General features: G+C 47.9%; 2 protein-coding genes and 1 long non-coding RNA gene across 4 annotated transcripts; 1 reads left to right on the plus strand and 2 right to left on the minus strand.

Moving 5' to 3' along the window:
* Positions 1 to 4,053: 4,053 nt before the first annotated feature.
* HOXA1 (homeobox A1) lies at positions 4,054 to 6,833 on the minus strand. Of its 2 annotated transcripts, XM_081243905.1 has the most exons (3): positions 6,379 to 6,833; positions 6,081 to 6,175; positions 5,507 to 5,586 (listed from the first exon to the last, which is right to left on the minus strand). In XM_081243905.1, exons 1-2 carry the CDS (start codon positions 6,721 to 6,723, stop codon positions 6,116 to 6,118), a joined length of 405 nt encoding a protein of 134 aa, XP_081100031.1. In that variant the 5' UTR covers positions 6,724 to 6,833; the 3' UTR covers positions 5,507 to 5,586; positions 6,081 to 6,115. The 2 variants fall into 2 exon arrangements, with proteins under 2 accessions (XP_081100030.1, XP_081100031.1); XM_081243904.1 differs by having other exon boundaries at positions 4,054 to 5,586; positions 6,081 to 6,833.
* Positions 6,834 to 6,975: 142 nt separating this feature from the next.
* On the plus strand, positions 6,976 to 10,692 carry LOC308622459. Its single transcript, XR_014016639.1, has 2 exons — positions 6,976 to 7,191; positions 10,556 to 10,692. It is a non-coding gene; the product is annotated as an uncharacterized lncRNA (long non-coding RNA).
* Positions 10,693 to 11,068: 376 nt separating this feature from the next.
* On the minus strand, positions 11,069 to 13,591 carry HOXA2 (homeobox A2). Its single transcript, XM_081244964.1, has 2 exons — positions 12,916 to 13,591; positions 11,069 to 12,235 (listed from the first exon to the last, which is right to left on the minus strand). The coding sequence occupies exons 1-2, from the start codon at positions 13,292 to 13,294 to the stop codon at positions 11,496 to 11,498; spliced, it is 1,119 nt and encodes a 372-aa protein (XP_081101090.1). The 5' UTR covers positions 13,295 to 13,591; the 3' UTR covers positions 11,069 to 11,495.

Raw genomic sequence — 13,591 nt, forward strand, 5'->3', positions numbered from 1 at the left:
GTTTGGGCTTGGGGTGCCTTGCTTGTGTGTGTGTGTGTGTGTGTGTGAGAGAGAGAGAGAGAGAGAGAGAGAGTTTTAGGTAAATGAGTAAGTTGTGGAGAAAATTAAGAAATATGGACCAGAACAATTCAGGAGGATATGCTGTGCCACAAAACAAACAAGCACACACACACAAAAAAACCCAAACGATTCAGGGCTAAGACACCCCCTGTCAAGTGGCTGATACCACTTGACAGTTTAAGGGAGGTTGTTGAACTTGGGTACAGGCAACTCCTCTTTCATTTGTTCTTCTCTAGTCTAGGTTTAGAAACAACAACAACAAATATACCTATGTTGAATATTGCCTGCTTGCTCTATCTCTATTTTTATATTTTTAGACATATGTCTTTAACAGCAAGTAGCCCAACATTTTGTTGTTCAAACAAGATGGCAGAAACATTCCATCTGCCATACTGGGAGATTGTTTCAAAGATTCAGTAATCCTGATGGCCTCAATATCAAAGACTTGACTGCGTGTGTGGCTAGTAAGCCAGAAGTAGAAAAATTTAAACAATATCCAGCCTGAAACTAATCATATTGAATAAATGGGAAGGAACAATATAAAATCAGGAATTTAGCATTCAGTGCACTGGCCTCAGGTGCTAAGCCACTCTGGTTTTTATTTAGGAAATAAGAGTATTGATATTATGTGCTCTGTGTCAAATCAATCCACCTCTGGGTGCCTTATCTCTCTGACTCATAAAATTAGAGTTCGGGTAGATGGATTTCTATCCATTCTGGTCACCTAAGCACAAGAAGTCCTAAGACAGAACTTCCGTGTGGTCTCAGAAATGCAGGAAAAAGTAGATTATCTTCAGCAGAGGGTCACCAAAGTTAGCCATCTAGTGAGTAGCTCATCTGATAGGGGCATGATGTTCTTGTGTGTGTTGAAAAAGCCATAGCATTTCCGAGAGAGGTATTTTACAGTCCCAACCAATATTAAGAAAGATGCTGTTCACACACCGTTTTCAAAATTTTTAAACAGAAGGTTGCCTGTCATTCAAAATAGTAAATTAAAGACTCAGACTCCTAGAGCTTCTACTGCAAGGATGATTATTCTTCAGGAAGAAACACAAACAGCAGTGACCGTTTTTTCCACAGACGTGCTCAGCCATCAGAAAAGCTTAATAAGTCCCTATTTAGTATGCATGTATGCAGTGATTATATGAACTTTGACCTCTGAAGAGCTGTAGCAATTAGCTTCAGGGTCCAGCATCTTCTCCCACCATTCCCCATTGGCTTCCTTGGGTCTTCCTTTCATCTCAGCATTTCGTATGCTCGGAGGGCATAAAATTTTAAAGTTGACTTTCCACCTGAGGTATTTGCTTCTGCACAAGTCACTTCCCCCTCCACTCCCCCCATCTGATGTCTAAACAGCCATCTCAGATGGATATTGGGGCTCTGATTGTCGATATTACTCAAACGCAAATGGATTTCAATTCAATCTTGCCCTGTTCTTTCGCAAAGAAGATGCACTGTAATGGCCCAAAGAGCTTCATTTCATAGTTCGTGGCATCTGAAATAAATCGGATCTCTTCTGTCAGGCTAATTGAATGTTTCTTAAATATTCAGTGTAATTTATTTTAAGTCAAATGAAACCTAGTGGCTTGGCAGAAAGCTAGAGGAGACAGGAGAAGGGCAGCTGGAAAGTCCCTCTCCACGCCCCCCCCCCAAAAAAAGCCAGGAAGGGAGAGGAAAGTGTTTTAAGTTTCTAGTAAACACTGTTTAGCAAAAGAATAATAGGCAGGTTAACCCTTTCCCAAAGAGGGATGGAACTATAATTGTTGCCTTTAGCAGAGAGCTCAGATAAACCACTGGGACTCATTCTAAAGTGACCCATCACTGCATTCATCTCTTCTTGAACTTTCAGTGAACCTGAGATTAAACAGGGGTGAGCAGCTAAGCAGTTTGTTGTTAGCAGGCTTTTCAACAACCCTTTCAGACTGAGTAAATATTGATCGGTTTGAATCTGATTGCCCCAGAGGAAAACACCAGGGCATCTGAATAGCCTCCAAAAGTAAACTTTCAAAGGTGAAGCCGAGAGCAGACTTCAGAGTCACAGCACAATTTCAACTCAGCCTCAGTTGGGGACACCCTGAATTTCTGGAGTACTTTGAATGAAGGTGAGAGAAGTGAGGAAAAAGCATTGGAAAACTGGAATTTTATATTGTGATTATCCCAAGTCCCTAATTGAGACTCTTGTCCTTTTTAAATTTATCAATAAAATGTTATTTTCTGTTTTCCGTCTTCTGTCGTTTCAGTTACCATGGCTGTCATTTTTCAAGGAGCTAACTGTGCTCCTCAGAGACCAAAACAGAAAAAGAGAGACCTTGAAATAGGATGTGTTAAGCGCCTTTGATTTAATCGATTGGGACAACTAAAAAGATACAAATGTTTTCCTTGTTGAAAGGTATATTAATGTTTCCTAAATGCATTGCTTGTTAATTGATTTATTCCACGACCTAGAGAAGGCTTGGGATGTTTAGCCATAATTCATCATTCTCCTCTCTCTCAGCTACGTTAAAACCATCACCTAGAAGATTGGAATCTCCGGGATTCCAGCGGGTTGGCCCTGCTTTTAGATATTGAAATCTCGGCAGTGGCATGCAAATGACACTTTAACACATTAAAGTATTTGGAAACCAGCCATCTGTTTCACTGTGTGGCTTTACACTAATAAACAAAAGATACTGTATACGGCCAGGCGGGAAATGAAAGAAAGAGTTGGCTGACTTTGAAGTTCTCCTCCATCCACTTGAGTCTTTTAGAAGCAACCCCAGAACCCAGGAGCTGAAGGGAGGGCACCGGGTGCCCTTGATATGGCCGCAGCAACTGCGCCTGCAGAGTCCAGGCTCACTCTCTTTGACAGGGAACTACAGGAAATCTCAAGGATGCTCTAGGAGGCCTGCAAATTACAAGTTTTTGTAGGATTTCTCACTACCCACCCACCCTGAACCCCAGCCCATCCTTTGTAAAACACCCTTTGGAGCGGAAGTCATGTCTGTATTTGTTTGTGATGCTGTAAAATTTCTGCTCTACTCTTAAATTGAAGCCTCCAAAAATGTGTGAAAGTAAAGGGAACGTGGTAACAGGTCTAGGAGGAGAGTCACTTTGAACTTTTTGATTTGCTGGCTTCTTCTGTTTGAGACCAACAGACACATGCATTGGTCAGAAGCAACTTGAATATTGACAGACTTCAGGGAGGCTTCCGCAAGTTCACCTGGAAGAACCTATTGAGCCCAGAGAAAATTAAAATGTTTTTCTGGGTTATGTGGCATGGAAATTGAGCGGTAGACCCATTACAGCCATGGTGGCTGTGAAATCAAAGCTGAATCTGATGGGAATGAGATATGTAACCCAGAAGGAACTGGGAGTAGGGGTTTAAAAAGTGGAAGGAAGGAGTGGATATTAACAGGAGGAACTGGAGGAGGGATGCAAGGGTTTACTCAGTACAGACCACACTCAATTTAAAGAGTGGAATATTTTGGCACACTGTCCGACAATCCAGAAAGAAGGAAGAGGGGTGGGGTGGGGGCCCCCATCCTCAAACAGCTTTATACTGGAGCTAATTAAATGTGAATCTCTTAGCTCTTGGTTCATTGATGTGAGGAAAGACTGACTGAAGAGTTTCAGCTTTTGAAGGGGATTCTGTTTATATATATGTCAACATTGAGTTGGAGGTGAAAAGGTTAGCACTTGACCCAGGAAGTATCCATGTTTGTTTCAAAAAATAGATCTGCTTCATAAATTTCTTCACCATTCATTTTTTTCCATAATGAACTTTGATTATAATAAAGCAGCTGCTGCTATTTTAAAGAAAATCAGCCTATTACATAGACAACGTTAGGTGCAATTACACTCATAGGGGAAGCTTCAGCTACATAATGAAAAGCCTTTCCTTTTTTTTTTTTCAAGAAAAGCCCCACCTCCTTGAAAATACACACCACACTTCTCTCCTTCCCCATGTGAAAGGAGCCACCTTTGTAGGAACCAGCAAATTGTGGCCAAGCCAAATACACAGATGCGTAAGCATATCTGAAACCTGAATATATTTATTACAGACATCTTAAGACCCGTAAATTCTGCTCTGGATCACATCACTCCGGGATCTCTGAGCTGTTCATGATTGTACAGGAAATGGGGAATATCACAAAGGATAACTGATAGAACTCAGTGTGGTACTTCAGGGACATCAAAACATTGTGCGACATGCAAAAGACTATTCACGAATCACACAAAATATACATTCATTGTGCCATCCATCACATTAACAATTGAGCTGAAAATATATCATATCCAGCTAAGATAACTGTGGAAGGAAGAAGCTGGTTTGAATAATACATTTAGATCCTGAATAATCCAGCACAAATTTTAAATAGAGTGTGGCCAGAGAAACAAGAAAGGAGTGGGGATGGGGAGAGACTTAGCACAGGAAGCAAGGTTTCTGACCCTTGTATTCTGCAGGCCTTCTTAACTCACTGAAAGAACAAATTGAGGCTACCATCTGAGGCATCTGATTGATTTTAAATGAGAGCTTTTAATTCTTTAACCTATAATCACATATAAAGTTATACCAGCTTTAAGAGTTTGCCCACTGTGTTTTAGTCACTTAATCAAAACATTTCTAGAAAATCTGTATAAAGATAAATCTTTCAGGACAAAGCATTTACAACCAGCAAACTCACACACATGAAACTGAATTAAATTAAGGGATGAATTAATTGTGTAAACACTCTCATAGTGTATCTGTTCTTCATGAGCTCCTGGACCCTCTTCTCTCTCTCTAGCCTACTTTAAGGGCAAAGTAGGGGAGAACTGTAAATATACAGATAGATAAAAGATGAGAGGCCTTGCTCTGACATGTTTCGGCTGGCAGAGGAAACTATTTTCCAAAGGGCATCTGAAAGGAACAGTAGGTTCTGTCGAAATCTCCTAAAAGTAGGGGTGTTAGGTGCCATCAGAAAATTGATGCTGGCACTCAATCTGCGCTATGGAGCTAACACCCCCCCCCATCAAGTTTCTAATCCAGAATTCTCTGGAAACACATTATCCTGGCCAGGAGTTCCCCAGATAGGATCAGAAAGGAAGAGAAAGATTGTAAATGGAAAGGAAGATAAGCTAAGAATGTGCTTTGGGTAAGAAGTCCCAGCCGGAGGAGTAGCCTGGGCTGCAGAGTGGGGCCGGGGCGGCCTCAGTGGGAGGTAGGTAGAGTGTCTGAGGTAGAAGACCCCGGGGAAGGAACGCAGGGTGAGGAGCTGGACTTCTCTGAGGATTCCTCGGCCTTCTCCTCGCTTCCCGTCGGAGTGGCTGGAGAGATGGGCAAGAGGCCCTCCTTCTCTCGTTTCTTCTGCTTCATTCGGCGGTTCTGGAACCAGATCTTCACCTGGGTCTCATTGAGCTGCAGGGATGCGGCAATCTCCACCCTGCGGGCGCGTGTCAAGTACTTGTTGAAGTGAAACTCCTTCTCCAGCTCCGTGAGCTGTTTAGTAGTGAAGTTGGTACGCACTGCATTGGGTTGACCCACGTAGCCATACTCTCCGACTTTCCCTGGGGGCAAGGTGGGAAGCGATGAGAGGAAAAGGTAAAAATTTTTATAATCGATATGAGATTCCGTACACGCTTCAGAGCAACCTTCGGGTAAAGAGGAATCAAGAATTTCTGAACATAAACCGGGCTTGGGAGGGTGAGTGATGAGGTGTAAAGTGTTAATCTGAAATCAACCATTAGCATGGTCAGACCGTGATTAATGGAGCCTGGAGATATTAACAGGACACCCCTCACACACACACACACCTAACCCACTTCCCACTTCCTACTTCCAAAACCTCTAAAACCCAGCCCCTTTGGAAATACAGCAGTCTCAGACGCTCCTTTGCCCCAACGCACCTGGGTAAACCTCCCCACACCCTACAACACAGGTGGGAAGCAAGAACTTTAAAAAAAACAACAACAACAAAAACATGATTAATTTTCCTTAGAAACTAAGCATACCAGCTCCTTCCAAAATCATCAAGAAGCTTTCATGAAATGGCAAGACTGACCTGTTTTGGGAGGGTTTCTTTTGACTTTCATCCAGTCAAAGGTCTGTGCTGGAGAAGATGTCTCTGATGCAGGGGAGCGACAGGCTTCTTGGTGGCTGGCGTGGAGAGGGGACAAGGAGTTATTATACGTGGCCAGGGCCAGGCTCTGGTGCTCTTGTCCATATGAGTGGTGAATGTACTGAGGCGAGCCCACCGCGCCCCCGGCATAACCCTGGTGGTGGTGGTGATGCTGGACCATGGGAGATGAGAGATTTCCAGAGTAAACAGCGGGAGCGCACGAGGGGTACCCACCACTTACTTCTGCTTCCTGATTTAACGCGTAGGGGCTGTAAGGCGCGCCGAAGTTCTGCGCGCCGTAGCTTGGACCACAACTCGAGTGGGAGTAGGATACCCCCAGGTTCCCAGGAGTCTGGTAGGTGGCCGGCTGGGGGTGGTGATGGTGGTGGTGGTGGGGCGGGCTGATCTGCACCCCCCTGCCCACTAGGAAGCGGTCGTCGCCGCCACAGCTGTTGGCACTGACCGCGCACGACTGGAAAGTTGTAATTCCATGGTCGGAGGGGTAGGCTCGCGCTGAGCAGGTCCCCGAGTCGCCACCGCTGAGGATGGGGTATTCCAGGAAGGAGCTCATTCTTGCATTGTCCATCTGTCACTGAGTGACCGGGTCCTGCGAAGCCCTGGGTGACCGTGCCAACTTTCTCACTTCCTCCATGGGGCCGGAGAAGAAAAATGATATGAATGTACAGTGCGCAAGAGGGGGGGCGGGAGGGCGGAGGGCGCTAGGGGAGGGGCACGTGACTATATCAGCCAATGGCGGAGCTTGCTGCGAAAGTTTGCTGGCTCCTGCGGTGATGGATCACCATTTCAGTGGCATTTAAATCCCCGGCGCTCCTCAGTCTAGGTGACGCGCAGTCGCCCCCCCAGGCAGCCCGGGCGGCAGCAGCAGCTGCGGCAGCTGCCGGGGCAGATTCGGAGCGCTGGGGCGAAGGGGAGCAGAGGCTGCTTTCTGCGCGCGCTGACTCCGATCGCCCCCCCCTCCGGGAAGTGGGGGCTGGAAGGCATCCCCCGTCACCGCCCCCTCCCCACCGCGCACAGAAAGATGAATTGGCAAGAGGTGAGAAGCGAGGAGGGCTCCTCGATCTCTCGGGTCGGGAATCAGTTGGCGGGAGCTCGCTGGGCCGCCACTAGCACACTGGCGGAGCCCGGAACGCAAGGAATTGGAGGGGTTGCTCCCCGGGCGCTTTCCCTTCAGTCCCTTCTGCGGTGCCTCGAGGAGTGCCAAGAACGGTGGCGTAGGACGAGGCTGGGCCACCAGCTCTCTAAGCTCGGGATGGAGAGGGAAGTACGCAGAGAGCTGGCTGGGAGGAACCCGAGTGGGCGTGGAGGGGACGAGGGCAAAAAAGGAAACTTCCCTTCTCCAAGGAGGGTCTTGAAGCCTCCTTTCCTCCCACCCCCCTTCCTCCTCCCCCTCCCTCCCCCCCCCGTCGGCTATTAGCGTGGCAACGTGGAGCTTTTGTATGTAATTCGACGCCTGGGAGTGGGTGAGCCTTGGGAGCTAGGCTTGCTGGCCAAGGCCAGGGGTGGCCCAGCTCTTCGCCCTCCCTCTCTCCTCGCTCTCCGCCCCTTTCTCCTCCCCACTCAGCTTGCTCTGGGAGCCCTACGGGATCCGTAGCAACTCCGCCGGTAGATTTTGAGGGGTAGGAGGCGGGGGAGAGAGATGACGCTAGCGGACGTGGCAAGCCTGGGGGCCGGGCCCTGTGCTGCAGGCCATCTGCCGGCTCCCTAGGACCCAGGAGCCTGCGTGCTCCGACCGCGGCCTCAAAGGGCGAGACCACGGCTCCCGCAAAGTACGATGGACTCTCCCCCCCAACCCCCCGCAACGTTTCTCGTTTTCTGAAGGGAGATGTTAGGAGTGGAAGGGCTTCCTTTATCCACTCCCCCCATTCTACTGCACAGCTGAAGTGGGGGTGGGGGGCTGGCAGGTGGGAGGGGCGGGGGACAGATGGCTGATGGGGGACGGGACATTTCCTCCTTCCCCAACAACTGACTGCCTAGTTCCTTGTGTGAACCTTCAAGTCTTTCCCTAGAGAGACACGTGCAAATCTGAGCGTCATCCCAGGACAGGGGTCCTGTTCTCCATCACCCTCGTCCTACCCCGATGCCGACAGGGTCGTTAATTGCTGTTTACTATTAGGTTTCGTGTGAACCCTTAGCTTGTAGAGAGAAAAGGCCAAACAGAGGCCAAGAACTGATGCATTCTTGGGTAAAAGAAATCCAGACATCATCCAGAAGCTTTGCAGCCAATGCTGTATAGCTTTATTCTGACCACGTTCACCACATCGGTATCCAACAGATCAAATTTATCTGAGGATTGTATGTGGATTTGGGGTTCCCACTCCTCTTTAGCTTTCCCTCCCCAGTTAAAAGAAGGAAGTTTTTCTTGAGGCAGGCACATTTCAAATGTGTTAGTCAGCCTTTCAAGTTTCTGTGTTCTGTTCTTCACGTATAGAAGTTCTCTCCTAGCCTGTCTCCTCAAGAGGGAAAACTGGCAGACATTTGACTGTAGATTCCCTCAGTAGCAAAGGAACATTTTTTTCCTAAACATTTCCTTTTGAAAGGGTATTTTCCTGTGACCTGCGACCCATCCCCAATCATGGTTAACAGGGAACCAGGAAAGGTCACTCCTGCCCCCGTTTCAGCACCTGGGGAACCTCATCCGGGAGAAGGGAAAAGGCAAGGAGGCCCTCCTGGAGGTGGCTTCCTTGGGAGCGCCAGGCCTCCAGCCAGGGGGGGGAGAGAAGGGGCTCCTGTGCGGGAGAAGGCAGGACCTTAGGGGGTCTGGCCTGGTATTGAGGACGATCTGCTCTCACAGCCGAAGCTCGTCGGTACGTTCTTCCCCTTGCCTCATTCCTGTCCCTTTGTTGGCCTCCTCGGCTCGGGTCTGCAAGACCCCCTCGGCAGCAGGGCTCGCGCCACAAAGCCACCCCAGTCTGCAACCGCTCTCCTTCCTCTGCTAGTTCTCCGCCTCTGGGCTCCTCTCCCTCCACCTCTCTTCCTCCCTCCGGGCCTTTTTCCCAGCCATCGTGGGTGGGGTGTTTTTCTTGGGATCACAAGCTTGCGCTAGCACACAGGGCCGCTGCACACGGGCCGCGTCCGACCCGCCTCCGCGCACTGCTCCGGGCTGGCCGGGCTCTCGAGGTCGAGCCGACTCCGCCCCGGCTGGTCGCCCAGAGCGCCGCTCTCCCGGTGCGGCTCACAAAGGCAGCCTCCTCTGGCCACGATCCCGCAGGCTTCCGTAGCTTGGTTCCTTCACCACCACGAAATCCTAGGGCTCATTTCGCCGGGTGGGAGACCCTAGGTCCTCGGGGCAAGTAGGCCAGCGCCCCACGACGCGAGCTAAAGTCTCTTTAAACGCCCGGGGAGAGTGCGTGAAAGGCGAGCTCGGCCACTATTTAAATGATCGCTTACAAGCGGCTTGTTGAGCTCAAAGCGCCTCTTTCAGGGCTCTTCTAGTAGTAGAAAGGGAAGGAGCGAGGAGGAGACAAAACGCCGCCGAGGCCCCGAGCTGTTCATGGCATCCGCGGCTCAGCCAAGCTGTTGTTTTAAAAGAGCAATAAAAATGAATTATGACTAAACGCCTTCTAACTTAATGCTTTCGGACGGGGATTCCCGGCAAATACGTAAGAGGATTTTTATTTGTGCATGTGTTCCTGCAATTGATCTCTTTGATGACATTCTCATTCATAGAAAGCGTTTGATTTATGAGCGTAGGATGAATCGCAAACAGCAGCGGCTAAACCCTGGCCTCGGCCGGGCTGCCTGCTCCGCTCCGCGCCTGGGGCAGGAGAAACCTGCCCGGGTCCCCGCTCGCCTCCGCCGCTGCCGGGATTTAGGGGGCAAAAGGGTGGGGGAAGGTAGGCAGCAAACCCGGGGAGAAGGATCGCGATTTCCTCATAACTTCCAAGCCTTTGCTATTAAGAGCCAGGTTCTTAAATCAACCCACCCCCGACACATGTTGCTTACTCGCTGCCCTTTCTCACGGTAAGTAAGTAGCCATCGGAACAGAGCTCAGTAAGGGAAAAATAAACATGGGGAGACATAAGAAGGGAGAAAAAAACAGAACAACCCAGTAACATCCCTAGTTCACATTTTATTGATATTTCATTTAAAGTGCTTTTTCTCTTTCTCTCTCTAGAAACTCGGTTAATTTATAACCTGGGGGGTAGAAACACTCCACTTTAAATCTCATCTTGCTAACCTGACTTCAAAGCTTTAATGATCCATTATTTGCCATGTAAACAGATTTAAGAATGAAATATTGATTTTTCTGACCCTGAAAAAAAAGAAAAGAATCCTAGAATGACTGAACCAGAGGAATGCAAAAAAAAACAAAAAACAAAAAAAAAACCCACCCTTTCTGAAGTGCATTTTCCAGCTAGTAACCATTGTTTTGTTTTATTTTTGTTTTTCTGTTTTAGGTCTGTTTGCTTGGACCCATCAACAGCTGGGAGACTAATCAACCACACTGAAAATGTTTGGGGATTTGTGGGGGAGGGGTTTGGAATGTAAATGTTTGAAACAAATGTGTATAAATAAATGAATTCTTGATAACTTAGTTATTGACCTGGAGACTGGTAGCTTGTTAAAGAAACTCCATGTTCCTCCTTCCTGGAGTTGGAGGTTTCTGTAGGCACTTTATTTCTCCACTTTCAAAAGCTTGGGCTTGGCCCAACTCTGAGGCTGCCCAATCCTGTTTCTATTACCAATTTAAATCTATGGCTTGAACCTCTACATTGAAAAACCTAATCCATTCCCTTAAAAAACAAAAAACCACACTTCTCAGAAGCCCTAACCATTTTCTGCCTTTCTTTTTTTGTTGCTGTCTATTGAAGACTTTGAACATGCCCATTTAATAAATATATTAAAATTGAAAAAGAAAATGGATTGTGACCAGAATTTTATTTACCAAGTTAGACTAAAAGAGGAAAAAGAAACTGTTATGAGCCTTGAGAAAGAGGGGGAGGAAAAAAATAAGAAAGCTACTTATAGCAAAGGAGAATTTATTCTACCAAAAATACGCATGACAATGCATCCTAGTGTAATACAAAAATAAAAAGAAAGTGAAGATACAATTATATGATCACTTTCTTGCAGGCCTCATATATTGCTTTCAGGAAATCACATAGAGGGTTGTTGGATTAGATTTTAAACAACTAAAACTCCAAAATAATCTGAAAAAGATGGCTCTGTAACTGGGTTAAGGGAATCACTAAACAGAAAAATCTTCAACATTTAAAGGAGGGAGAGGGTAAGTCAAGAAGAAAATAAAATAAAAATTAGCTCTCAGAATAAAGGAAGGCAAAACCACCCGGTCAAAGGGGTTTTTGTTTTGTGATGCTTTGTTTTGCTTTAATGTTTTTAGTAATTCAGATGCTGCAAGTCGATTGTGGTGAGTGTGTCTGTAAAAAAGTCAAAGCTGTCAGCTGAAATATCTACAGGACTGTCGAGGGAACCCGGCAAACTGGGCGAGACTGCGTCTGAAAGCTGCAGGCAGGAATCTGTGGAAAAAACGTTAAAGTCCTGCAAAGAGGGGACCTCGAGGGCCTCGGGACTGTCATTGTTTAGGCCAGAGCCACAGTTCTGGCCCATTGTTGACAAGCAGTTAGGAACAGTGGGTGACTGGTGCTGAAAATGTTTCAGATTTTTTTCATTGCTGGTTAAAGGCGACACTGGGAAACTTTGGGAGTCACCATTGTGTCCATTGGGAGCCTGCTGCTGAGAGAGGGCATTTTGCTGAAAAGTGTAACCTTCCCTCTCCAGAAGGGCCCCGGAGACGCTGAGGGCTTGCTCAAAGAGCGACTTCTCTTCCTCGTCCTCCTCCACTTTCTCAGAGTCTTCGAGGCTTTTAAATTTTCCTTCGCTGTTTTGGTTCTCCTTGCACTGGGTCTGCCTCTTGTGCTTCATCCTCCGGTTCTGAAACCACACTTTCACTTGTCTCTCAGTCAAATCCAGCAGCGCTGCAATTTCCACCCTTCGGGGTCTGCAAAGGTACTTGTTGAAATGAAATTCTTTTTCCAGCTCTAAAAGCTGCGTGTTGGTGTAAGCAGTTCTCAGGCGCCGGGAGCCCCCGCCGCTGCCATCGGCGATTTCCAGGGATTCTGCGGAAAGGGAAACCAACAAGAGACACACGCACAGTTGGAGGTGGAGGGGTCCGAGCGGGGTTATTCCACTGGAGAATAAATATAGCAGAAAAGATCAACTGCAACAAAATGGCCGCCCCTAGATGCAGTAAAGCTATTGTGCTGCCTTTCCTGGGAGCCCAGCCCGGGGAGACCCCATCTCTTCCACCTCCATCAAATTCTTGCCTGTAGCTCCCCCCAACCTCTCCATCCGGGAGCAAACTTTATATTAGCCACACCACAATTTATAATTAATGCATCAGCTGCTTAGCTGAGCAAGAGCGATCTATCACTCTTCATTACTGTCAAAAAGCCAAACTCTAGGACAACTAGACAAGAGGAGGTCAGTTCCAACTCAAATAAATCATCCCACATTACACAAGTTAGGGAAAGTTCCCCCACCCCCTTCTTAAAATATATATATATATATATATATATATATATATATATATATATATATAGTCATTGCGGAACGCAGGATCCCTTTTCTCAACATCAAACCCACTCCTGAGCCCACAGGGGAAGGGAAAGCAGCCAAGCATCTCTCTCTCTCTCCCCCTTCTCTCCCAGCCCACGCTCCCCTCCCCCCATAACCGCTCTCGGGGCAGCCCAGAAGGGGAAGAGGGTCCGGGGACCTGGGGCCAAGTCTTTGGACTGACCTTTGTGGCTGAGGCAGGCAGGGCCGGTGGCGGCAGCGGCCGAGGCGGGAGGCAGCGCGGTTTTCTTGGCCGCCTTCTTCTCCTTCATCCAGGGGTACTCGGGCGGCTGCAGGGCGCCGGCGGGCACTGGGCTGCCGCGGCTGCCCGCGGGGCTCGGCTTGGGGCGGCCGCCAGCGCCGTGGCGAGGGTGACTGCCCGGGTTCAGGCTGGGAATGGTCTGCTCAAAAGGAGGAGGAATCAGTGTCGAGTGTGAAAGCGTCGAGGTCTTGATTGATGAACTTTGAAATGTATCAGCGACAGGGGGAAAAGATGTCAGGCACTCAGCGAGCGACGGCTGGCTATTGATAAAACCAATCTCTCGCTCAAATTCGTAATTCATGGCCTTCTCCTTGGAGCCCCCTCGGAGAAAAAGTTCCCTCTTCTGGAGGGGCTTTGGGGGGGCAAGGCCCAGGAAAAAGGCGAGCGCGGAGGGAAAAAAAATCTATCATAGAAGATCGCTGCTGGGGTGTTTTTTTTCTAATTCACTGATTACAGCCGTATGGGGACCGCGCTACTATTAAACTATTGAATTCATGGAGACAAGGTTGAAATTGGACCGAATTGGCTGTCACATGATTGCTTCTGCCCAATGACAATTTGGGCTTTAATCAAAAGAAGCCACTGTCTGTTTGATTGA

The sequence above is a fragment of the Mesoplodon bidens genome (genome assembly GCF_964165515.1).
Source record: "Mesoplodon bidens genome assembly, chromosome: 9".
Lineage (NCBI taxonomy): Eukaryota > Metazoa > Chordata > Mammalia > Artiodactyla > Ziphiidae > Mesoplodon > Mesoplodon bidens.